Source organism: Pituophis catenifer, unplaced genomic scaffold (genome assembly GCF_029215685.1).
Source record: "Pituophis catenifer annectens isolate HBS135680 unplaced genomic scaffold, rPitCat1.0.hap2 SCAF_3, whole genome shotgun sequence".
Lineage (NCBI taxonomy): Eukaryota > Metazoa > Chordata > Lepidosauria > Squamata > Colubridae > Pituophis > Pituophis catenifer.
The window spans coordinates 149,416,989-149,443,901 of NW_027256883.1; the positions used below are offsets into that span (position 1 = coordinate 149,416,989).

The 26,913-nt window shown below is 37.2% G+C and overlaps 2 protein-coding genes across 3 annotated transcripts in view; one reads left to right on the forward strand and one right to left on the reverse strand.

Annotated features, from left to right (window-relative positions):
• HOOK1 (hook microtubule tethering protein 1) overlaps positions 1-9,532 on the reverse strand; it is a 34,167-nt gene extending 24,635 nt beyond the window's left edge. Inside the window, exons 1-3 of the mRNA XM_070941292.1 lie at positions 9,453-9,532; positions 2,683-2,768; positions 480-552 (exon numbers count right to left, since the gene is read on the reverse strand). Coding sequence (XP_070797393.1) covers positions 480-552; positions 2,683-2,768; positions 9,453-9,503 — 210 coding nt within the window. The 5' untranslated portion in view covers positions 9,504-9,532. The remainder of the gene's footprint in view (positions 1-479; positions 553-2,682; positions 2,769-9,452) is intronic.
• On the forward strand, positions 8,843-24,590 carry LOC139315207 (E3 ubiquitin-protein ligase RNF170-like). 2 transcript variants are annotated; one of them, XM_070941293.1, is made up of 7 exons: positions 8,843-9,298; positions 14,547-14,635; positions 17,965-18,032; positions 18,593-18,701; positions 22,103-22,176; positions 23,677-23,784; positions 24,142-24,590. In XM_070941293.1, exons 3-7 carry the CDS (start codon positions 17,988-17,990, stop codon positions 24,445-24,447), a joined length of 642 nt encoding a protein of 213 aa, XP_070797394.1. In that variant the 5' UTR covers positions 8,843-9,298; positions 14,547-14,635; positions 17,965-17,987; the 3' UTR covers positions 24,448-24,590. The 2 variants fall into 2 exon arrangements, with proteins under 2 accessions (XP_070797394.1, XP_070797395.1); XM_070941294.1 differs by lacking the exon at positions 14,547-14,635.
• Positions 24,591-26,913: the final 2,323 nt, after the last annotated feature.

The following is a 26,913-nucleotide window of genomic DNA, read 5'->3' on the forward strand; positions in this document are numbered from 1 at the left end:
AGTGTGAGAGAGGGCAAGGAACCTTTCCCCTCATTGGTACTTCTGGCAGTAAAGTCCTGTTTAATTTCTGACTGACCTCACTCAAGCTGGACAGGGACAACCAAAGGGCTGGATGTCTGTAAAATGTCCAGGTCTGATCTAGGGATTTCAGATGCATTATCAACAGATGTCATGGTTATTACTTGAACCCATAGCCTCAAAATAATTCAGCAGCCTGATCTATAGGAAAAACAAAAACCCAGGCACAATCTGGTACTTCTATGTTTACTGTTCATGTACTCTCCAAACCAATCTGGGATCTTTCCCAAGGATATAAAGAAGTTTTAAATAGAAAGATACATGTGGCATGTTTGGTCTAGGAATCCTCTGAATCACAAACAAGCAATATTAAATAATCTAAACAATGTTTATTTGTATTTTTAACTTCAGCATTATAACCTATGTAAATATTGTTATGTATTGATAAGGTATTCCAATACCTTTATTCTCCAGCTTTCACCAGCATCTTCTTTAATACGGCTTAGCCAAGCTTTGTCAAACCAGGCAGGATCACTGAAATAAAATCAGTCCCTATTATTATTATTATTATTATTATTATTATTATTATTATTATTATTATTATATCATCATCATCATCATCATCATCATCTCTTTTATTCATTAAACATGAAACTCAGTCAACTGAACATTTAAAAATGTATCACAAATACGAGTGACTGGTGCTAATGGTTGATATGGGTTGCTGCCAGAGTCCTAGGTATTAACCAAGTATCTTCTTAAAATATATGATGCTCTGAGTTTTGTTGTTGTTGTTGTTGTTGTTGTTGTTGTTGTTGTTATTATTAATGAGGTCTTAGATGCAAAGCAAATTGGATTGCATCTAGTGATATAGCGCTCTGCAGTTTAGGGGATGCTTCTGAAAATGGAATGGTGACAAGCACATGTGGCTTTCTACTATATGCACCCCAGAATAGCTATGAAGTGACAAAAACCTTGAAGAGTATTAAAGGAGTATCTTTTCTTCCAACTTGCAATTTAAATTTAACTGCAAGTAGAATCTCTTATTTTCCTCCACAGCAAAGAATGTTTCTCCCTGGGAATTTAGCTAACCAGCCAAGTCTTTCTTCAGGATATAGTACTATAAACTTTGGAGTCTCTAGGAAGCTACCGTATTTTTCAGAGTATAAGACGCACCTAAATTTTTATCCCCTTTTAGGGGGGAAAAAGGTGTGTCTTATACACCGAATGTAGCCTCCCCCACCCACTGGCCCCCACCCTTTGGCCTCTGCCTCGCAGCAATTACCTCCTTGCAAGCAAACAGCAAGAAAAAACAGCTCCTTTCAGCTTCAGCACAGTCTTATTAGCACAAGTTGATTGGATTCTCAGCTGATTTGTTCTCAGCTGTTTTGCTGCAGGGCTCTGCTGCTTGCTGCAAAGAGGTAAATTGCTGGAGCAGATTTTTTTTCCCTTGTGCTAATCAAGCTATGCTGAAAACGAAAATGAAAGTAAAGCAGGCTATTTGCTGTAATGAGACAAAATTGCTCAGAGGCAGATTTTTCTTCTTTTCCTCACCAAAAAAGGTAGGTGCGTCTTATACTCTGTAAAATACGGTAATTCTATTATTTCTCATCCTTTCCTTCTATTTTTTTCTCAACGGATATCCAATATTTTATGGTATTGTAAAGTTAATAACTATGTACAGCTTTTACTGTATAGAATGATGGTCTACAGGGTTTTCTATATATGTTTTTAAACATTGTTTTGTACTTTTACAAGTGATCTGAGCATCCTCATATCTCCTCCATCTTCCCAGTCTCCTATGGTGGCCCAATTTCTGCAATAGTCACTTTCTTCCTATTTCTTTTCCCATACAATAATATGGTAACGCATGATATTTTCAATATGGTAATGTATGATATTAATTTAATAATTCTTTTAAATAATTAACAGCCTCTCGGAAGTCTATTTTCATTTAACTGAGTCCATACTTTAATATAATTCAGATAATTTAAAATGATTCAGATTCAGTTGTCAAACTTTGCAACGCACAAAGCCCTTAAAAGTGTTAAATGAATGTGTGCATCCCCCATGACTAAAACAAAATAAGTAATAATGTTATGATTGATAGAGGGTTCACTTCTAGCTATCTCTCGTGTTTTGTTCAAGATTTAGCTCCCTGTTTGGCCTGAAAAAGCCCACTTCCAGCTTGCCCACCCAGTATGCCTCAGTATGCCTATGTAATACCTCTGCTTCATGAGATGCACTAGTTGCCAGTCTGTTTCTGGGTCAAGGTAATTGGCTGTTACCTATACAGCTCTACTTGGCATTTAGCATAGTTACCTGATGGACTACTTGTCTCCCGTAGTATCTAGCCGACTGATTCAGCACTGGTACATTCTAGTTCCTTTGATTAAAGAATATCATCTATTGGGAAGAAGTGTACCTTCTCTGTAGCATCATCTACACTCTGGAATGAGGTGTTCTCCTTATTTTGCTGTTCATTAGAAAAGCAGTGAAGAGCTGGCTCTTCAACTACACCTTTGATGAAAGAATTGAGATTCCCTGCTTCATTCTATCTGTTCTGTCATTCTTGTCACTTTTTTCTTCTTTTTAATTGTATTGAACTTTCACTGTTGGGAATCAGATGGCATACACGTTCAATAATAAAAAATAATAACTTACATTTCATGAAGAACATATGCCAGGGCTACACCATTTGTTAAGTCCTGTACTTCTCTGCAGGATTTAGCAATATTAAATGTCTGCAACTAGAGGAAAAGAAATCACAAAGTGATTAGGATAGCAAACAAATAAAAAATAATGTCACCATTATACATAAAAGTAGCCCACCATACTGTGGGTGTGAAGTAGGCTAGCCAAGTGGTCGATTGGCAAATTATATGTAGAATGAATCTTTGCTCAATCAAATTAATAATCTCAATCCATCTTAATAGTACTCAGAGCAAACATTTCATCTGTACAGATATATTAAAAGGGAGGGTATCAGTGGTGGGATTCAAGTAATGGATTAGGGCAGTTCTCTGCCCTAATGATTTCTTCCAACAACCAGTTTGCCAAACTGCTCAGAAAGTTAACAACCGGTTCTCTTGAAGGGGTGCGAACTGGCTGAATCCCACCACTGGAGGGTAGTATACTTTGTTTAGACTTTGAGTAGATCTATGAACAAGAATTCTTCAAATTTTAATAGCCTCTTGGGCATTTTTGAGACCAGACTTTATAGATGTTAAATGTTTCATTTACAAACTGACAGATAAGGCATGTCATATAATTAGATATTATACTCCAAATCAGATAATAATTTTGATTAAGCTGGAATGAAAAGCTATACTTCTGCCAAGTGAATTTTTTTGTCAGAAGAGTAATTTTTCTATTATTAAAAATATTTCCAACAATATTTGAATATCTGAAAGAATTAGGTGGAATCCAATGTTCCACAAAAGGATTTTGTCTTTTCATTGTTCCTGCTGCCCTTTCCTACTTTCTTGTTGTAAACAGAGGGATCTACAGATCCTAAGGAGAAGATTCATCTAAGGACAAGAGCAAGAACATCAATCTTCCTTCTTGTATTATGCCAGGAAAATCAGTTTGTACTAGTAGAAATACACTTTCTGCTCATAGTTTTATTCTTTGCCTCACTTAAGGAGAATCCTCTGTTCTGCTTGCCATCATACTATAAGCAGGATCTGAATATGTAGATGTACATGTATTGTTCCAATATAGGGCACTGAAAGGAACCTGTTCATTGCAATCATGCATATGCTATAATATGCTTAGGTGGCAGCAGCTATTTCATTTTCACTAATCTGAAAACTATCCAAAGTGCGGTATTTTAGTTTCCCCAGCATTCCTATATTTTTATAATCTGTTTGATCTTAGGCAACTGAAAATTATTCAGATACCTTTGGTCCTCATTCTAAGCATACTTTCTGATTAAAAAATTATTATTAAATTATTATTTGCAGGAGCAGCAAATACAAACCTAATAAAGAAGTGCAGCTTACACTATTTTGCTGTAAACTGTATTAAGTTTTTTAATTTATAGGAAAAAAGATTAACCCCCCTCAAAAGTAATTCTGCATAACCAAGAATTACATACAAATATTAAGATTGACAAGAAATGGTGGGAAGTCCAAGTGTTAAGAATGTGTACTTCCACCTAATTGCCAACCATCTATTAGATTGAAAGAATGCAAAGGGATGTAAAGTGACAAAAACTGTTAACGAAACCAGTTTTCTACCCTTTCACTATATCGTTTCACACTTAGTTTCCTTTGATCTAAAACCCAGAAACTCTTTCATACGATACAAAGAAAGATTAGAAAACAAAACAAAAAACTGGTTATAATCTATTTTGAATGATTTGATGATTTGGGAATGGCTAAAGTAATGTTTTTCAAATTGCATGCCATGGAATATTGGCATTCTACAGAAATGAACACACGTGTTCTGTACAAATCTTCACTGACTGTCTTAACTGCTTGGCAACCAAGAATTTTAGGAAGTAATTGGCTGAGAGAGAACTTGGTTTTGTTTTTGGTTTAACCTTAAAAGTATTTTTCTGCTTCACTAGGCTACCGATTTAGAAGCACCAGACATTTTCATTTATTTCTCTATTGTAGGAATTCTAGAGTCTCTTGTGAACTACAAAACTACCCTCTGCAGCACTTGAGTGATGCATTTGTTTGATATATTTGTATGTAAAATAATTTTTATACTATGCTGTAAAAAAAAAAAAAAGCAAGTTAGGAAGCCAATCAGTAAAGTTCTAAATTTAAGTCACTTGGATTGTATCTTACTTCTGATGGCATTGTAATAAAAATAACTAACTAGTAGCTTTTACTTGCTAAGTTATAAATTACTTCTTATGAGTAATATGAGAGCATTTTCATAAAAAAAACTATTATTGCTCTGGCACAAAGATCACCTTAAATTACTCTTAAAACCTACAGTTAGAGTCATCACAGGCCCTTCACTGACGTTACACCTGTCAAATGTTTATGTCATGCAGAATTTGTAAAACAAGTAATAAATCAAATATAACTTCTTCCTCATCACATACAAGAAATAATAAAAAGATAACTTTCATATGTATATTATACATACATACTTACACATACATCCAAAACACACATACACATTCTTTTTAGAACAGGCATCAGAATTTCATTTTTAATATGTTTCAGTGTGTACACAGAAAAAGTGACAATAAAGGTTATATCATCTTATCTCTTAATCAAACTTTTAATATACTGTAACTCAATTTTTGAAATATTGTTAATCTCACCTTTATTACTTTTATAAATAACTCAAGGTGACAAACATATCTAATATTCCTTCCTCTTTCTATTTTCCCCCACAATAGATGAGTTGGGATGAGCAAGAATGATTGGCCCAAAATCACCCAGCTGACTTTCATGCCTAAAGCAGAACTAGAATTCACTATTTTCTAGCCTGGTACCTTAACAACTAGACCAAACAAGGCTTCTGGTTGGCACCGCCTGGCGTCGCGGACGGTCTTCTTGGACCGCCAGCCCCGTGATTCCGTTCGAGCCGTTCTGACAGCGCTAATCAGCTGTTAGACGGCTTAAAAACCTCTCCTTCGGGAGAAGAAGGAGAGGAGAGCCGGTGGGCGAGGGTAGAGCTCCCCGGGAGCCCCTGGAGTAATTCCAGGGGCTTGGAGGGTGAGAGCTCCCCATTCAGCCCACTGAAGCTCTGGATCCGTGGCGACTCCGTTTAAACAGAGCCAGACACCGGGGACCGACTCTGCTGCCAAGAAGAAGATTAACTGATTTCAAAAAGCAGACAGAATGGAAGCAGGAGAACAAGCTTTTGCAAGTATATGCTTAACTCCTGGGATACATTGTTTCTATTTGATTTTGCTGAGCTGGAGCTGGAAATGGGTCTTTGTTGTGGGTGTGAAAGTGAAAGTTGGAAATGAAAGTGCTTGTTAACAGATTTGTGCTCAGAGACTGGATTTAAACTGCTGGATTTGACAGCTGGGTCTAGAAAAGACTATCTTGCTTGATAAACTACAAATAAATCTGAGAAAGCTGTTTGAGAGACTTTATGGCTGTGAAAAGAAAAATTCTTTTAAAATAATATGGCTTCCAAGGCAGGAGTTTCTGAAAGTGGAGGCTCTTTAATGGTGTTAGAAATGACACAGAGAACTGAAACACAGAGCCAGGAGGCTTTTTTTAGAGACCTTGCAGAATTTATAAAGGAAGCCATGAATAACCAAATTGAAATTATTAATAACTTTATAGCAATCATGGAACAAAAATTTACAGAACTGGTGGAGGATAAAAAAGCAACTGAGGATGTTTTTGAAGGAAAGCATAATGACAATGTAGGAGACATTTTGATCAAGACAGAGAAGCTGGAACTGGCTGACCCTCAAGAATCTTCAAACCTTCTTCCTGCCCTTTTGGAATTAACTGGCAGAACTTTTCAAAAATATAATTTGGAGCAGAAAGAAGAAGAAACTGATCAGCTCTACGAGGTTTCGGAGGATTTGGCAGAGGCTTTCACACAATTAATTGAAATGCAGCAACTGGATTTTTCTTTGCAAACTGATCGAGTTAATTCTTTGTTCTATGAACTGACTGTCTATACAAGCAAGAAGAGTCGATATGGGGGCTCTAAACCAGAGGAAATGGTTTTGAGAAAGGGACAAGTCTTAAAGATACATCAACCCCCAGTTAAAATTCAAAACCTCCTCAAAATAAAAGAAGGCGGGAGGAAGAAAGATTGGAAAAAATACAGAAAGAAAGGAAGAAGGGAAGATTATTTTTTCTGGTCTAATTATTGATGTATTAATGATTAACTACAATGATTAACTAAATGAATTGAGAGTTCAATTAATGATTAATTAAGGTTTAGTTATTGTTAAAAATATTTGAATATTGAGAACAAAAGCAGGAGGAATAGCCAAATGATTAAGTATGTATTATCTACTAGTGTTTGTAATTGTTTTTTTTAAAAAAAATTCTTAGGGCTAAAGGATTATATGTTATTTTGTGTAGAAGGGGAGTTAAGGGGTGTAGGGAGTTTTAAGGTCTTGCATTAATTTAGCATATTTTAGCATATGTTTGGTAAAACCTATACCCTGCTTTTCTTCTGGGAAGTCGGGGGATGGGGGAGGGAAGGGGGGGTTGCACAAAGGTTTAATTAGGTAAGTGATTTGTTTGAATTTTAAAAACAATAAAAAAAAATTTGTTCAAAAAAAAAGAAAACAACTAGACCAAACTAGCTCAATTAAAACTTTTTTTTCCAAAATAAAAGAGCAAAGGGGCAATAATGACTTATTTATCTAAACATCACCAGTAAATTCTTTATTTTAAGAAGACAAAGTGATATTAAGCTATCTGATTGCAAGTACTAGATAATAAATGAAACAGAACTGAGTGGAATGCAAGTTATAGTAAAGGATTGGGTTATTATTACATTATTTGAATATTGTTTTAAATATATTGTAAATGAGATTTGTGCATTGTGGAAATATTTAATGAGGAAGATTGATAACAGCTTTTTTGATTTCTTGATTTTATGTTTTTTAACCACCAATGTTATAACTTGTGGAGGAAAAAACCAATCAAATACCTTGCAATGAAAGTTAAAAAAAAGTTTCTAATTCCAAAACAAGATAGAACCTGTTTCCGAAACAGCAGGCACATCCTCTATATACACACTAAAAAATGCCTGCGTGAATATTCACATTCCCCATGTGAATATTTTCAGTGTCCTTACTTTTAGATCCTGCATAGTAAAATTCATCTGAATTTATACCGAATGTATGCATTCCTGTGGTATATAACATAGCTTAACAATTCTCTCTTCTGTGAGAATAAGTTTTCAGGTGTATGTTGTTGGTCTATATTCCATTTCCTACCACAGCTAATAAAATGTCTCAAAGTTATTTTCAGAACCAAAGAAAAGCTGAAAGGCCTACCCAAAGTTTTCCATTTGCAATGTAATGTTAAAAATCATTACTGACAGCTTTATTTTAAAAAAGTAACATATTCCACACAAGCTTTGACAGAACCTGAAAGCATACCGGAAAGCCTTTATCAACTATCATAACCTTTCTCCTCGCCCTTTAACAAGCACACATGTCTAAAGGAGGCGGGATTCATCCCTTACATTATTCTTCCTTGGTTTCCTACCACTGCTTCCTAGAATAATCTGATATGGAAGGAAAACAAGATTCACTCCATTAGACTATTGAAAGGCAGCATTAGACAAAGCGCTCTGACACAGAAGCCTGCCCATTTTATCTATCTAGAATAGAATATATAATAGAATTTTTTATTGGCCAAGTGTGATTGGACACACAAGGAATTTGTCTTGGTGCCTATGTTCTCAGTGTACATAAAAGATACGTTCATCAAGAATCATAAGGTACAACACTTAATGACAGTCATAGGGTACAAATAAGCAATCAGGAAACAATATCAATATAAATCGTAAGGATACAAGCAACAAAGTTACAGTCATACAGTGGTAAGTGGAAGGAGATGGGTGGTGGGAACGATGAGGTGGTTAATAGTAGTGCAGATTTAGTAAATAGTTTGACAGTGTTGAGGGAATTATTTGTTTAGCAGAGAGTATCTATGTATCTATGTATCTATGTATCTATCTACCTACCTACCTACCTATCTACCTATCTATCTATCAATCTAGCATGTATTAGATAACAGATATAAGTATAAACATGGTTATGAAAACAGGAAATGGATACGAATAAATGGGGACAGGAACGGTAGTTGGTGCGTTTATGCACGCCCCTTACGGTTCAAATGTCCCCCTTTCCCCCTCCCTCCCTTCCTCCAAACAGGTTACACTGGAGAATTACTCACTGGGTATCCCATTGAGAACCATTTTAAAACTTTTATTGACCCACCAAAGGGAAGCTTCCTGCCAAGAGGCTCCCCCATAAAAGCGTAACCCACACGCGTACGGTGCAAACCAACGCACCCCGGGGCAATTTTATGCGGAAGGGAGACGCGGGCAGCGTTAAACAAGCAAGCCAGAGAGGAGGAGAGGTTTGCGGAGGAGCCAGATTGCAGCTCCAAGATAGACCGCGACCGTCTGAACACGGCAACCCGCGTTCGGGATGCGAGAAGAGCGAGAGAAAGCGAAGCGGGAGAGGAGCGCGGAGATCTCCATATTGGATTTGCAGCTCCGCTCCAGGGCAATATTGCCGTCACTGGGGCGCCTTGTGGGGAACGGCGCCTTCCCGCAACACCAGCCCTCCGCAACGTCGGGTGGTTTCGCGACGGTGAGTCCGAAGGGCGCGCGGAACCGGCTCGAGGCAACTAGGAGAAGGCGAAGGGAGGGGGGGAGTGATGGGGCTCCTGCTCGGATTAGACCAAGAGGCGGAGTGGGGGGGGGTTTCCCCTTCCAGCCCCCTCCCTCCTTCCCACGCCACTTACCCAAAGGATGAGGCTGTCGCATAGCAGCTGGTCGGCAGGTTTCCCTTCCATGACGGCGGCCTCCCCGCACGAGATGACAACCGTGGAGGCAGCGGCGGCGGCGGCAGCAACAGCGCCGCCACCAGGGTTTCCTACGCAGCGCACAATGTGCCAACGCCGAGAACAATGCGCAGGTTACGTGTCAGCGACGGCCGGTGTTACCTTAACTTTAACCACTCCCACCCACCCACCAAGCATTTGCCCCTCCCCTCGTCGGGTTTGTCCCTAAGGATTCGTGCGGGTGTTTGACGTGGGAGCCGACCAATTAGGAGTTAGGAAAATCGGGCCGACGAGGCTTTATTGGGGCAGCTTTCAGCCTCCTTGGAGTCCATCCAAAAGGCGGTTCCCAGGGGAGGTTTGCATCGAATGGGAAAGGAGGCGGGAGGGGGGAGGATCTCGCAGGGATTGGCTACGGCGCCCCCTACAGGACTGATGCCGGAGCGTTTGGTCTTGATGAGCTTCGAAGTCGAGTGAACGAAGATGAAGCTGTGCCTTGCTCCTCCCTCGACGATTCTACCAGGCATTTGCCGGAGCGTCGTGGGCCGTTCTGTCCATCTCTTTCTCTCCCCCCCGTTTTTTCCCCTGCTTATTTGGGACGCTGTTTCCTCGCTCTCACCACCTGATAGAAACCCGATGGATTGCAAACCAAGCCGACGTAGGAGAGTGCATACTACACACCATTACAAAACACTTACGTTTACTCTCATTAGGATCTTTACTAGGAGTATAATAAAATATACTGACAACAACCATAAAGATCTATGGAAATTAAATGTCAGTTTAATTAATTAGGGAGGAATTTGATCTTTCACATGAAGTGTTTTTTTTTTAAATTCTACTGAGCTGCCAAAACTAATCCAAGTATTGAGACATATTAAGTAACTCAAAACCACACCACGTAAAATAGTTAAATGTCCCTGGGAGATAATGTGAGTCTTAAATTACTGATAGGAGCTATTAGAAGTCCAAACAAGATCAGAATTGGTCTAATCCCACTTTCCCATGCTAATTCGACCTCTAGAAAAGAAACTTCCACTTAGTATTACTCACCAAGACTGCTGCTTCTAATTTCTATTTTTTATCCATATTTTAAGACTCATATTAAATCCTTATAATTTTATAAAGGGGCCATACAAAAGTCATATTGCCCAGAGGCAGAAAATGCATTCAATTCCCCTCCTTCCATTCAGAAATATTAAGTTTGTTTTAGTATTTTTTAAACAGGAGAGCAACTGTAGAGGAAATTATTTTTCTTTTTATTTTCAGCCATTTTTGTTATCTTTTCAGTTTCGTTTTTTGGTGGAAAGCATTGTATTGCTGAACAATATGTAATAACTTTATCACACAATCTCAATGAGAATGGAAGGAGGGGAATTGAATGCATTTTCTGTCTCTTGGCAATATGACTTTGTATGGCCCCTTTGTAAAATAGGTAACATCCATTTATGGTCAATCCATGCATTTAGTGAGGAGGACGATGCAATATTAAATCAGAGCCCCCCAAAATGGTACAAGGGGCAACCCAGTAGAAGTGCCTTGATGGTTCTGTCCAAGCAGAGACATGAGTGTGGTGTGTATGGAATCTTATTAAATCAATTCATACAGAGATACAATGCTCAGTATCTTTAAAGTTGGTAATTCTTTCATGTTACTGACTTGGGAGTAATCAAATGATCAGGTCTCACGCTGCCTGGGGAATTCTGGAATTGAAGTCCACATGTCTTAAAGTTGCTAAGCTTGAAAAACACTGAGAAGTACAACAACTTCTTGTGAGCCTGGGTTATTCTCTTGCATTTTGGGAATAAGGAAATTATCCTATTGTGCCTGGTGCAGAGATGCAGCTGAAATCTAGTTAGATGCTAATTGGAAGGTTAAAGCCACAGATATGGATAGTCCTTGACTTACAACCAGTAGTGGGTTGCCCCCAGTTCGGACCCGTTCTATAGAACCGGTCGTAAAACCAGCGGGAGGCTCCGCCCACCGACCCCGACATCATCAGAATGCTTCTGCACATGCGCAGAAGAGCGCACGCGTGGCCCCGTTGCAAACCAGTAGTAAAGGTAAGTAGAACCCACCTCTTACAACCATTTGTTTAGCCTCCATTAAAAAGTTACAACAGCAGTGAAAAAAATGACTTGTGATTGATCCTCTCACGACTGTTGCAGCATCTCCATGGTCACGTGATCAAAATTCTGGCGCTTGGCAACCAGCATGTATTTACGATGGTTGCAGCATCCTGGAGGTCACGTGATTGCTATTTGCAACCTTCCCAGCTGACTTCTGACAAGCAAAGTCAACGGGTGAAGTCAGATTTGCTTAACAACTGCATGATTCACTTAACTGCAGGGATTGCTTAGCAACGATAGGAAAAAAGTGTTGTAAAATCGTGTGTGGCTCACTTAACAACTTTGTTTGCCTTGTTCAGCAATGGAAATTCTGGTCCCAATTTTGGTCATAAGTTGAGGCCTACCTGCCTACCGTTTAACACCCTCCTTTGGGATGCCTGGATGATTTATGGTTCACCAAAACCTCCAATTACTTTTGTTATTCAAGCATAGTAAGAAAATATTTACATATAGTTTGCTGAGGATTACCAGATTAGCAGCAAAGGCTCAATGCAGAAGCCAAATGTTTGCAAGTTTCTGATGATTTGAAATAGTTCAAATGTTCCCAGAAAAGGTAAACCATGTCAGGATAAAAGGAAATAACCTGGGATCAGAGGCAAGCTTACCATTCATTGCCTGGTATATTGTGTAGTGTATATGGTTACATCTCTCTATAGTAAACATTTTGTGAATGGGCAAGCAGCCAGATTTGCAGGAGTCTATATGATATACTTTCAAATGTTCACATGTGTTTACTTGTCATGTGGGTATATTATTCAGGGTGTACCAAAAGTTGGTCCCTGTAAACCAATCGCAGTATATTAATTTTATGAATAATGTATTTTTCAGAGAAAATATTACTGTACTTTGGAATATTCAAAAGTCGTGTGTCAATCAAGTCAGGAAATGTTTAGAAGAAAATGACAACCAAATGAATTTTTAATGTATATACTAAATTATCTATAGGGCTTGATTTTTGGTGTTCCTTGAATATGTGTATACGTACACACACGCATATCCTTATACACATGCACATGTATACACCATAGATATCTATTCTGACAGTTTTGCGTAGAATGATAAAGTATCAGTTCTACAGTAATCACATCTGTTCTGCCATAGTTTGTTGTAAACTCTAATCGAAAGAGAAGCCAAGACTCTATTCAGAGCTACAATTTTAGCATCTGTAAACAGAAAAAAGGCTGTGAGGAGAAAAGTGTCATTTTACACCTCCTCCACTTTGCAAGTGCCAAAAGATAGTAAGAGGAAGTTGTGAAGGATGATATGGTGTGAATCGCCTTCATAAATTCTTTCAGCATTTGCAAAAAAAAAAAAAAAAACTGGAAGAGGTTTTTCCAACAGGTGCCTTTGCATCAATTTTTTTCCAAATAAGTGCAAGTATTTGAAAAGGCTACAGAGGGGCTATGAAGCACACTGAACGAAAGCAAAACCCTTCATCCTTGGCAGCAAGATGGTTGAAACCCTCTGTGAACTTGTTTTCAGCTGCTGCTCTCAAAATTTCATTGAACCGAAGCATCTCCACAGATCTGGGCTCATCTGTTTCAATTTGTCTTGCTGATTTAAAATGTTAGATATGGATTGGTTTTTATTTGATTTGATAATGTAATAAAAAAAGAACCAATCCATGTCTAATCTTTTTAGCTTTGTTGGATACCTTTGACAGGAGGGATTTTGCCCCACCAGGATGCATTTTTTCCATACAACATGAATAACAGACTTTTGTTCTTGGGACAGAACTCTGAAACTTCTCAGGAGGACTGGGGGTGAGCAAAGCACTGTTATTGTTCACAATGCCTCAAGCAGTTTATAAAAGTAAGCTTTGTTCTATCCCAGCTGAGAAGCTCAAGGAAGCTAGCTAAAAACAGGGACTTTAGAATGGACAGACCAGAAGAATCTAGTTTCTAGTAGAATTAATCTAGTAGAATTGTCTGTCCTTTGGAGAGCTTGGTGCAGGAAGCAACAGGTTGTGCAAACTCTATTTAAAGACTACATTTCTCACACGTCTATACTCAGTTGAGATCATGAGAAGGTTGAAGAACAAGTTGATTTCTTACCTCTATCTTTGCTTGCTGCTGACTCTAAAATCATTCTGAAGCTACATAGACCACCTGAAGGCAAGTAATACATGACCCATTTCATCCATCCTGGGAATAATCAGAAATAGGTAGCCAGATAGTAATAGCACTTAGACTTATATACCACTTCACAGTGCTTTCTAGCCCTGTCTAAGTGGTTTACAGAGTCAGCATATTGCCCCCAACAATTTGGGTCCTCATTTTACCCACCTTGGAAGGATTGAAAGGCTGAATCAACCTTGAGCCGGTGAGATTTGAAGTGCCAAACTGGTGGCAATCAGCAGTCAGCAGAATTAACCTGCAATACTGCATTCTAACCATTGCACCACCATGGCACTATGGAGTTCTTTGTTACTCTTTGGGCTTCAAATCTACATTATAAGGTGCATTGATCCTATTTTTGCAATAATCTTCCCCTGCAAGTAGCCTGTTTGTATTTATATGTATCCTAACTACCTTGGCAAGGGGAATGAACTATACCTCCACTTTATAATGATGCAATTATTTGGAGGTCTAATATCCTCCTTTTGAAGCTCACTTGATAGCATGTTTCCTTATTAATTGTGCAAATATGTCCTAAAAATGGACATATACATTGTTAATATCTCTTAAGATCTGGAGATATAATTTAATATCTCTTAAGATCTGGAATCTTTCTGGAAACACTAAATTGTAGTTTTAATGATTTAATTCTTATAAATATGAGGAACAAATACTTCCACAAGTATTTGGAAATCCTACAAAACATTGACATTAGTCAAACATGTTAATTATTAACTAAATTAAATGGTCCACCTTAATAAAGTATGGGCTGTGACCTTCTATCACAACACTCTTCTGTCACCCTAACCTAGAGAGAAGATCAGAAGTTTTTTTGGGAAAAAGTTGTTCCTAGGCATCTACTAAAGTGTAATCATACCTTGTGTGCCTCTTCTGGGACCAGGCAAGTTACTAAGATGATGTGAATTTAAGTTAAAATGTCTGTTCTTGTATTTTCTTTTGCATAAGATAAAGGGAGGGGGGAGATTTTCATATGTATGAAAATAACCTTTTTGTTTTGTTTTTTGATATCAGAAAGTAAAGATAGAGCATTTTGAAAAAAATAATATTAATTTCAATTTTAGGTTAAGTACTGGTAGCCTTATTCACATTCTCTGCTGAAATCTTCTCTGAAATTATACAGGAAAAAATGAACACAATTTAACTCTAACTTAGCTGGACTTTATGGAATTTTTATTTATATTAGGGTGCACTAAGCTGTAGCCAAAGGGGATCTTATAGAAAGTAGGTTGATCCTTACTCATTGTGTGCTACCCAAAAGAACATTTCTGAGACTTGAGAGATGTTGTATAGTATGAGTTACTATACAAAAAGCTGCAACAGAAGAGAAACCAAAATTGACTACTTCATAGATCTATTGACATGCATTTAAAACCAGGGTGTTCTTAGCAGTAGTGAAGTTGGGTATCTTGATCTGAGAACAGCAGATCTATGATTTGATAACTCATGCCCTCTTCACTTTACAATTAGGTTACTGAGATTCACTATATATGGGGCTGCCTTTGAAAGATAACTCAGAAGCCAAAGTTGGCTCAAATATAGCATAATAAGTTTAACAATGTAACCCCAATGCTTTCATTTATGTACTGGCTACTCATCTGCTCCCAGGTCCAATTCAACATGTTGGTCATGATCTATGAATCCCCACATAGCTCAACTCCCAGGAATTATCAGGATCTCCTTTTTCAACCACTGTTGATGCCCTCCTGAGGTTTGATTTCTTCTGTATAACAGAAACATGCACAACTAAACTATAACCATAAATATAGAACTTGATTTTGTCATTTCTCCACTTGTCACCCAATAGTTATTCTCCTGTACTATTGTATGCCAGGAAGAAAGACATATACAATTTGGCCTTCAGTTATTTCTGTTTTTCTTGTCTGGTCTCAGTATTCTTTAATTCTATGTAAGAACACGTAGATTTACAATGTTTTTACAATGTAAATCTTAATATCAAGGCTTGCTCTTGTTATTATTTCATGTTGAATGGGGAGAGTTGGGTTTAAGTGAATAAATAAACAAACAAACAAATCTGCACCACAATTTCTAATAACTGGTCTAGTAAGGTATTTTATATGCTTGGCATGTGAAAATTTCCTCTCTAGATCTCGTTGAGGTAAAGAGAAAACAAAGCTGAATCTTAAATTCAAACTTTAAGCAGAGAATATACTTTTTTTTTTTTAGTGTAACTTGTTTTGTTAATTTAATAGCCTCTAAACCAGAAATCATGGTAAGATATTATAAACTCTAGCTACATACCGGTATGTACATGTGCGTGTGAGCACACACATGTGCACATAGATAACATATGAGTACCAATGTGGTGTAGTAGTGAAAAGCTAAGTCAGAAGACTGAGTTCTGGTTTTGCCTTAGGCACAAAGCCAGCTGGGTGACTGTGGGCGAGCCACTATATCTCAGCCCTAGAAAGGAAGCAATGGTAAACCACTTCCAAAAATCCTGTCAAGAAAACTGCAGGGACTAGTTTAGAAGTCAAGATTGACTTAAAAGCATTTGTACAGAGAGATAGTGTGGGTGAAGGTCAGATTGCTGACTTAGTCTATGAGGAGAGATGGAGAGATTTTTCAAATAGCATGAAAATGCCTCAATGAAATGAATCATTAACTCTGTGTAATACCAGTTTCTTTTTATAACTCATCTGGGATGCTGGACTTAGCTCAAAATAAACAGAGGGCAGCTCTGATGCTTTTTTGAAACCAGCAGTCACTTAAAGCTACAAATGAGGTCACGGGTCAAAGATAAGGAAGCAAGGTTTTTTTGACCCGATGATTGGGAACTGTAAATGTCCAGAAACCTTGTGTTATGTTGCTTAAAAAGAACACTGCAGATTCTGTTTGGATACACAGTTAAAAGTCTCCAACAATATATTGTCTCCAACAATATATCAGGTTAGTTAACCAATGATAGATTCTAACAAGTTATTCCTTCTGTCTGGGAATCACTCTAAATGGAAAAAAAAATGTTTCTAATATAGTCACTTCTGGTTAATTATAGGAACTGTTAAAGGAATAAGAATCAAGATGGTGATCACATCTAAGTTCCCAGTTTTGCGTAATCCAAGAATAATTACCTAATTTATTATAATTTTAAAATTATAATTTAAAATTTAAATAGTGAAATGGGTGATATCTAAATTTGATAAAATAAATGACTTCAGTCAAAATGTTTTTTTTATTTCAATGAGACTAACATTAATTATACACTACTAAGTTCTGAAAAAAATATTTATTTAGAAATATATTCTTGCTATCATCTCATAGAACATTTCTTTGTCTACTTGAGATCCGTCCTATTGAGGATGGCAGTTATATAAAAATGTGGTAAGCATTTCAAAGATTCTGTTCCTAATACCCTTTACCAAAGTGCCACTAATTGTCATTTTTACAGTGGGGAAAAATTCTGCTATATTTATACAGGGAGTAATTATATTCTCTATAGTCAGTTAACTAAATGTAAACGTAATGATTAAATTAATATATTTGCATGCAAGGATATTTTTTTTTAATTCTGAAGCTGCCAACTTTTTGCTCTTTTCTTAGGATGAATTCCCCTCCAACCAATGTGGTTTTGGTGTCAAAATTATGTCTGGTTTTTGACCTATAAAAGAGTAAATTTCTGAAGATACAGGATCACAGCCTGAGATATTTAAGTATTTATTTAGGCTGAAATTTCTTTTAACCTCAGCTGTTAAGCAAATGTGGTAACCCTATGCCTCACTGAATTGGTATAGGATTCTCTATAGACTTCAGAATATGGGAAAGCGCCAAGGGTTCACAAGAACATAGATGTAGACTCATCATTGCATTGGAGTAAATGGGATAATGCATTAGCCTAATTAGTTATTCTAATTATACTATACAAAGTTATACATTGAAGTTTCATGCATTGAAGATGATCAAATTACCAGTTAAACTTCAGCACCTACATTGAAAATGCCTAGAAAAAGTTGCAAACAACAATTGAAAAGATGTGTGCAAAATGCAAATGCCATTGCTTTGAAGAAAAATTATCCTTGGGAAGGAGGAGATGAAATGATTTTATGACTGAAGAATAGTCTATGGAAGCATGGAAGAGCATGCTATTATATAAATATTCATTGTGTTTATTTGAACTGCATATCTACCTAACCAAATCTGTCTCATCAACAGCCTATCTTATCAAAATTATATCAAGTCTTACTTATTTTATAGAGTTCTCAACTTAAAGACAAGAAATGAGTTCTTTGGAAAAGAATTGTGTTCCTTCATCCTCCAGAATAGTAAGTTTACAACATCTCTTAAGATACATAATACAAAATCCAAAAGATATGTGCATAAATCATAGGTATCAGGAAAGTTTTCAAACTTCTGATTATTTATCCTCTGGAAGAATTGAATATCCCTGAACCCAGAATTTTGTGGCAGCTTAATTAGAAACATATGGTTCCTGTTTTGGTAAGAGATGAAACTTCAAAAACAAGAAGTAGGATTAGTTTTCCAAACAGAGGCTTGATATATGATATGCTGAATTTATAAAAACAGAATGACTGCATTAATCAAGTTTTCATGTATTAAAGGGATTGCCTTTAATACACTTCTCTGCTTCTTTCCCATCCGACCACTTTTTTTAAAAAAATTGGTGCTTAGATAAGCATTTTCAAAGGACACCCACAGTCATAAACCAACTACTATGGCAGATTCAGAAATATGTAAAACTAGTAAACATTCTATTAAGCATTGTACTACTTTTTCAGAGTTTTCTAGGGTCAATTATTAAAGCCTCTAAAGCATTTCTGGAATTAACTGGAATATCTTTAAACAGCATTTTTTCCCCTCTTAGGAACATCTTCAGCAGTGGCAGCAATGCTATCCCAGTGATTTGAGCTGTCCTATCTGTCTCCAAACCGCCAATTTCCCTGCAGAAACCAACTGTGGACATGTCTTTTGTGGCAAGTTAATTGGGCTACTACCATTTGCTCATAAATGTTATTTTGCAAGACTACAGTAACCTTCATAATACATGAAATTATAGAATTAAACAGTAGAGAGCATATACATTTTGTGAAACAAATGCCCATTTATGGATGAAACTATGCAAAAGACAGCTGATAAGGGCCAAAGTTTCCATGAAATAAATCATAACGTAACATTTGTCAGTGATCTATCTCTGAATATATTCACACTACCATGTTCAAACTAATCTTGATATCTATTGTAAAAATGCACATACCCATCACTATTTTTATTATGAAAAAAAAAATAAATGAAGCAACTTTTTACTTTACTTTTACTTCAGCTATTGTATAGTACCACAGACACATTATAAAGTTTGCAATGCTCAGGAAGTCTTGTGGACAATTAAATAGGAAATTTATACTTTTGAGACCAAGAGTACTGTACTTACTTAACATTTCCATTTGAGTCTCTGAGCTGGCAAAAGGCCAACAGAAACAGCTATATCAAACAGAACAAAAACAATTGGCAGTCAAAGCTTTAAGCTAATTTAATAGCAAGAATATGAACATTGTTGCCTTGAGAATTAAGTAAATTAAAAAACTACCTCCTGCCATCTGAAAAAGGCAAAAAATAAATAAATTAGAAGTATTTCAAATCACCTATTTTTTAATTAAAAACACTCTAGAATTTATACACATTTTAATGTCTGCTCTTCAGAATACCACATCATGCAATCTTACAGTGTTCAAAAGATGCAGTTTTTTTTTCTTTAGTTAAGCAAATTTTTCCATCATGTAGAGAGATATTTGTGGGTTTATGCTTAGTAATATTTTGAGAAATTGCAGGCACATTTTTGCCAGCTGAAGTTAATGGAGATAAATCATCACCATCATCTTTATCACCAGTATATATGACAAAAAGAGCTGTGGTGTCTGGCAACATTAAAACATAACAATAGCAAATTACCAAATCACTTGTAATTTTATTCTAGCAGAGTGGTGGATTTGCATCTAATTTGAAAAAAGAAGTAAAGTAAATATATAAAGGTTTATAAAGATTATTTTATAAAATGTGTATGGCTACTGACAAATATTCTCTGCATGGCTTATAGTTTTAAGACAATTAAAATAAAATGTTCAAAGTATTTTTAAAGCAGTTATTAAAAACAGTGAACACATAGCATAAAAATCCCATTTGTGTTCAAGGACAGCATAGAACAAACAGCAATGCTTTTTAAAAATTATCCCCAAAGAGCAGTGTAGAATATAGGATTGATGTCAAGACTTTTCATGGCAGAAATTGCTCCCCAAAAGTTTATACCATGGGGCATATGAAGAAAAATAGTAGCATTCCTAGTGCAGCAAAATAGTAGGATTGATGACAGCTATTTTTCTGATAATGGGCACTGCACCAATAAGGTGAAACTTTCATTTTTGCAGCATCATTCTACAAGCATTTAAAACCAGGATAATCAACAGTGCAATGTATCAAATTAGAGAGTTATTAGAATAAACCTGTTCCTCCAGAACCATTGTAATACAAATAAAATTCTAATATGGATTAGTAAGGAATTTAACGTATGGAGTAAGACCTCATATTTATAATTCTATTAAAAATGTAATTCTCATTTTCCCACTGCCTTTGGTATCCACTTCCCTGTTATACAGGATAGACCATATAAAGGCAACATATTTAATTTAGCCATATTGCAACACATGTATATTTAAAAACATCTGGCTATCAAAACCAGAAGGGGAACTGATATTATGTGACTTTCTGCTATAAAACAAGAGCATTCATGCAGTTAACCACACCCACACAGGAATCCCTTTCTGTTCTCTTTGTTCTAATATTAGATGCTCCAAGTAGGGAATAAATGTTATAAAATGCATAGACCGTGTTATTTCAATCCTCCCAAAATACAAGCTTGAAGAATGTACAAATAGTTCAAGTTAATCAACACATCCACACAATGATCGATAGCAATAAACAAGCTTTCTTATGATTTCTTATAATTTTCTCGCTGCCTCCATTTACATATAATTTTAAGAAGGAAACTACAAACAGGCTTTGGACTAGCTAAATTTCATTCTGTACATTTAATTATATTTGGCATTAAAAGATGCAAGAGTGGAGCAAATAACTTATTGAAAATGTATTATCTAAAGTTTTAAATGCTTATAGAGCATGATTTTTTTTTTTTAAAAAAAGGCATGATCGTTCTTTTGTATTATTGTTACAAATTGCTATACATTTTCCAAAAGTCTCAAATTTCAAACCGTATGTCCAGGAAATGGCACAGAAGACTAACATTGGGCCAATAATATTTCTAATTACTAATAATGTTTCTTGGGGGGGGGGGCTAAAAAAAGAATTGGAATAGACATGATTGAAAGATCCTATATCATTTTGAAATGCCTGAATCCACAAATACCCTGCCTTGAAAAAGGGTTGCTTTCCCATCCTTCAAATCTGCCACACAGGAAACAAAATATAAAACTTGACCATTAAGTTTTCAAGCAATGTTTAATTCTGTTTTCAAATGTGCAGATGGATATCCATTTAATTACTGGCTCACATGGAATTAAAATTTCAGTGTATTGAGCATCTCACATACTTCTCTTGAGTTTTTGTTGCATTCTTGCTAGATCATGTAATTGTTGTGGTCCGCCAGCAGCCTGCGGAGCTGGCAGCAGAGTCGGACAGCGATGAGGCTGAGGAAGAACATGGGCCAGTCCTGGAGGCTGGGGAAGGCCCGGATGAGAGCTCTGTGTCAGAGGCAGAGATGGGGCCAGGGCCATTGGGGAGTGAGGTGCGGACTCCAAAGCCTCCAGAGTCTGATAGAAGTGAGGCAGAGGAACAGGAGGAGCCTGTTCCTAATACATGCATGAGAAGAGCTGCCAGAAGGCAAGAGCAGCTCAAGCAAAGAGGACAACTCGGGAGTTGGGCCAAGAGATGATTGGCCCCTCCCATAAGGCTTAAAACAGACCAGCAACGGCATTTGGGCTTTGCCGGAAAACAACGTTGGTAGCTTTGTCTTCTTCTTCATCTACGTCTTGTATTTATTTTTGTATCTGTTACTTCTGAGTGTTTGCCAAGAAAGGCCTTTGGCAGTTTGCCTAATTGGACCAAGATTTGCAATAGGACTGAGGAATTTGTGTTGGGAGGAATTTGCTTTAATTTAGTTGAACGACGCTGGGAATGAAGTAATTCTCAGCTGTTCGAATAAAGTTTGTTTGTTTTTTCACTGACTGATTTTCCTACTACTTACTTGGGCCTGGGTCACAACAGTAATATAGAAATCACCTTTTGGTGTGAACAGCTACAGAGTTGGCTATGGTGTTTTCCCACAATGCAACTTTTTGGCTTACAAAGACATGTCTTCCTTTCCTAGGTTACTGTCTAATTGAATACTGGAAACATGGGTCTTGGCTGAGTGCAATCAACTGTCCACTTTGCAGGCAAAAAGTAAGAATTTCTATCTTTTCTTTGAAGTTACAAAAGGAGGTAGAAAAACACCAAGAATAACTGTCTCATATTTCAGGTTTTAATTCCTTAATATAGATATCAGCATTTCTAATTTCATGCTTGTCAGATCAAAGAACTATCAATGATTAAACCAGGGGTGAAATTCAGCAGGTTCTGACAAGTTCTGGAGAACCGGTAGCAGAAATTTTGAATAGTTTGGAGAACTGGCAAATACCACCTCTGGCTGGCCCCAGAGTGGGGTGGGAATGGGGATTTTGCAGTATCCTTCTCCTGGAGTGGCAATGGAGATTTTATAGTATCCTTCTCCTGCCATGTCCACCAAGCCACACCACACCCACCAAGCCACGCCCACAGAACCAGTAGTAAAAAAAATTAAATTTCACCACTGGATTAAACAGTATACCTGCAATAGGCTTTGATTTTTTAAAAAAATGGTTGATTGCCTCCAAAGAGCCATTTTAATGTAATGGTTAAAGTGCTGGCCAAGAATCCAGGAGACTGTGAGTTCTAGTCCCACCTTAGGTAGGAAAATCAGCTGGGTGACTTTGGGCCAGTCTCTCTCTCAGCCCAACTCACTTCACAGAGTTGTTGTTGTAAGGAAGGAGTATTGTGTATGTTCAGTTATTGGGTTATTTATAAAAATAATAAAGGCAGGATAAAAATCCAATAAATAAGTTTGTTCTTTCTTCTTATACTCCAGGGGTCCCCAACCCCTGGCTATGGCCTGGTACCAGGCCGTAGCCTGTTGGGAATCAGGCTGTGCAAGCAGCGAGCAAACGGGTGAGCATGCAAAACTCCATTTGTGCAGGGTATGGGCTGGCGCATTTGCGTGCAAAGCTCCATTGCACTGAACCATCCTCTCTCCCCTCACCCCTACCCCCCGCTGCTGCCACTGCCGGTCCGCAGACCCGGAAAAACTGACCACTGTTATACTCTGAGCTTCACCTGCTGACCGTGGTGTAAACTGCACAATGGTCTCAGTGTAAAGAAGCAAGCTTGCTAGGGAAGAACTTAACCTCAAAGGGTAAAGCATATGACCCAGAAGCTCAAAGAAATAGCAATCATGAAATGGCCTGCTGGGATGTTGGCAGGTGGGGACCAGGATAGCCTTTTCTGCTGAGCTGCCCAGCCTTCAGGATATCATTTCCTCTTAGATTAGACTAGCCTCAACCCTGCTGGATTTTCATATGACCATGAAATCCTGATTTTGTACCCGAGTCTGGGTTATAGTCTGGGGATATGTGATAAAGCCCATATCCAGGCTATGTTGATAGTTGTTTTATAATGCTTAGTGGTTGCACATTTTCATTTTTATATAGTATGCATTTATCTATTTTATCATAAACCATGCAGAGTCACATAGTGTGAAATGGGTGGCTATGTAAATCCATATAATTAATTGGGTCTTTCTATCTAGCAGAAGACAAACCTACACCTTAGTTCTCAACATCTTGGGTTTTGCTTTTTTTTTTTTGCAAGGTTGTTTCTTTGTACACCTGTTCTGAAAACCAGCCTGACAAGAAAAACAAGCAAACTTTCTATGACATCAGAACTTACAACAAACGCTTCTCAGGGCAGCCTCAGTCTGTAAGTGATAACATTTTCCACATCAAGAAAATTGATCCCATTGACTTACGTTGACGAGATTCCATGAGTGAAGTGGTGCTGGCTATTCTCCTAAGGAGAAGTTAGATTACACAAATTGTGATTTCTTTTAATGGGGCATTAAGTAGGTGGCTGTCATGCCAAAGGAAAACAACTTTTTGGGGTGACCCCAAGTGAGGAGGACGAAAGAGTGTTACCTAATTATTTATTATGCTTTGTTAAGTTTTAATCCATGGAGTTCAGCAATGGGCAAGTCCCCACCTATAAAATTCCTTCCCCTAAAATCAGAATAATTCAGATTAATAGTAGATTCCTAACCTACCCGATCTCTGTGCTTAGTTTATAGATCATCTTTATGACATGCCACTTCTTCTCCCTGTTATCCTAAGAGGAATCTTCACACTAGCTGCCCTCATGTGGGTCTTTCTCTTCAGAGTTGTCATCTGTTTGCTTGGAACCATCATGTGCATGAACTGCCCACCTGAAGGGATGCCTGAACCTCTCTGTAGAAACTTGCAGACAGCTGATAACGTAGCTGTCGTAATCTTACTTTTGATTAGCTTTATAAACATTTGCCCTCAAATGGAATCAGAAGATGCAAACAGGATGATCTCTAGGGAAGAAACCATTACCTTGGCATCATAAGGGAGGGAACGGCATTGTCTCTGAAAAGTCAAAATTAACCATTCTTGATACATTTATAATGGGCTGTTGGTGGACTTAGTTTTAAAAAGTGATTAAGGGCTAATATGTGGCACTGAAGTGTAAGCAAACAATTGAGAATATATTGGCTGGATGCTCTTATGCTAATAAAGGACTTAAAACCAGTGAGGTCTCCGAGTCTTTAAACAGGCATTGCTGCTGTTTTAAGAATACATGTTAGAGTATCTTGGGGAAGACCAAATGACTGATATATCCCTGATTAGGACATTGATACTGGTAGTTAGGAGCAGGCACAGGAATTAGGAAGCAGAAGGTACTGAGAAAATGAGGAAGTGGCAGTACTGGATAAAGTTTATATCTAAATCTAGATGTTAATAGAGTAGAGTAGAATAAAGGTAAAGGTTCCCTTGCACATCCGTGTTAGTTGTTTCTGGCTATAGGGGCGGTGCTCATCTCTGTTTCTAAGCCAAAGAGCCAGCACTGTCCAAAGACATCTCCGTGGTCATATGGCCGGCATGACTAAACGCCAAAGGTGCACAGAGCACTGTTACCTTCCCACCAAAGTGGTCCCTATTTTTCTACTTGCATTTTTTACATGCTTTCAAACTGTTAGGTTGGCAGAAGCTGGGACAAGTAATGGGAGCTCACTCTGTTACGCGGTGCTAGGGATTCAAACTGCTGAACTGCAGACCTGATCGACAAGCTCAGTATCTTAGCCACTGAGCCACCAAGTCCCTAGAGTAGAGTAGAGTAGAGTAGAGTAGAGTAGAGTAGAGTAGAGTAGAGTAGAGTAGAGTAGAGTAGAACAGAACAAAATAATAGAATAGAGTTGGAAGGACAGAATAATAATAGAATAGAGTTGGAAGGGACCTTGGAGGTCTTCTAGTCCAACCCCCTGCTCAGGCAGAAAATCCTATACTGTTTCAGACAAATGGTTGTCCAATCTCTTCTTAAAAACTTCCAGTGTTGGAGCATTCACAACTTCTGGAGGCAAGTTGTTCCACTGATTAATTGTTCTAACTGTCAGGAAATTTCTCCTTAGTTTTCATAAGAATCGTAGGATTGTGTGAATACAGTATGAATAAAATAAAGAGATGGTTAATGAAAACATTCTAAGTACACTTCACATGTAACCAATACAAACTTCATTTCATAACACAAGCTTTTATACATTAGTTATGCATAAAACTATATCTAAATACAATATGTATATATCTATGCATATATTTATTCTTTACAATGTTCTGAGAGTTGCTTTATTTCTGTTTATATCCATACTTATATCAAGATTTTTGTAAAAATCATCTCAGAGAATTACAGACAGGTAGTCCTCAATTTATGACCACAATTGAGCCCAAAATTTTTGTTGCTATGTGAGACATTTGCTAACTGAGCTTTGTCCCATTTACAACTTTTCTTGCCACAGTTGTTAAGTGAATCACTGCAGTTGTTAAGTTATTAACATCATTGTTAAGTGAATCTGACTTCCCCATTGACTTTACTTGTCAGGTTATCAAAGGTCGGGGTGTCAAACTGGTGGCCCGCTGGCCAGATGTGTCATGCGCAGGCCATGGCTACCCCAGCTCCACGAAGGAAAAAAAATCACGAAACATCACATGACAACAGCGTGACACCACAAATTTGACACCTGTGCCACATGACACCAGGACACTGGCGAATGAACAGGGAAATTTATCTGATGTTCTTCTAAACTTTTATTTTTATCTCATAGAGCTTTGAATAATTGAGCAAATTTCAGATTAAACTGATCAGTTAAAATAACTGAATTGAGATACTAGAAAAAATGTATAAATGATCTTTATTAATTTTGATAAGAACAATAACTGCAATACTACAGAGCCAAACCTTGAACAAACTATGCATTTATTAAACCCAGAAATCAAGGACATTAGAAAGAAACTCAAACGGATTCTGTCTTAACTCCCGATATAAAAAAAGATGGATAGGAAAACAAAACCAGATTTTTAACATGTTACTCTAGCAAAAATCAAGATCCTCCAACATTCTTATATAACAAGAGTCCAACATTCTGTTTCCTGAGTTAGTCTACATTGAAGGACTGACAAATGAGTTTTAAGACATATTTAAAATTACACTGATAATGAATCGGAAAAAATATGGTGTAAAATTTTAACTAGCTATTCTCTTCTGCAGCAATTTAGTCTACAAAGTTCATTAAGAGGTATATCTTCTTAACTCTTGGTTCTCATAATGTCACATTATGACTCTTGATTTTATTACTGGAAACAACAATAAGCAACAAGAATGAAATCTTTCTCCAATTTAGTTTTTGATATTAAATAGAAAGCCTGACCAATGAAGGTACATTTACTGTATAATTTTGACATTCTCTTTCCCAAACTTCAGTTTATTTTATTTTCACTTAAATTTGCAAATATTAAAAAAGTATGCGTTTTGCATATTTTA

What these genes read in the sequence shown, in the direction of transcription:
- LOC139315207 (XM_070941293.1), top strand. Translation starts at nt 17,988, where the DNA reads ATGAGTTCTTTGGAAAAGAATTGTGTTCCTTCATCCTCCAGAATA. An exon ending in CTGTGGACATGTCTTTTGTG is followed by an intron (nt 18,702 to 22,102) that starts GCAAGTTAATTG and finishes TTCCTTTCCTAG; the next exon opens with GTTACTGTCTAATTGAATAC. An exon ending in TCTCAGGGCAGCCTCAGTCT is followed by an intron (nt 23,785 to 24,141) that starts GTAAGTGATAAC and finishes CTCTGTGCTTAG; the next exon opens with TTTATAGATCATCTTTATGA.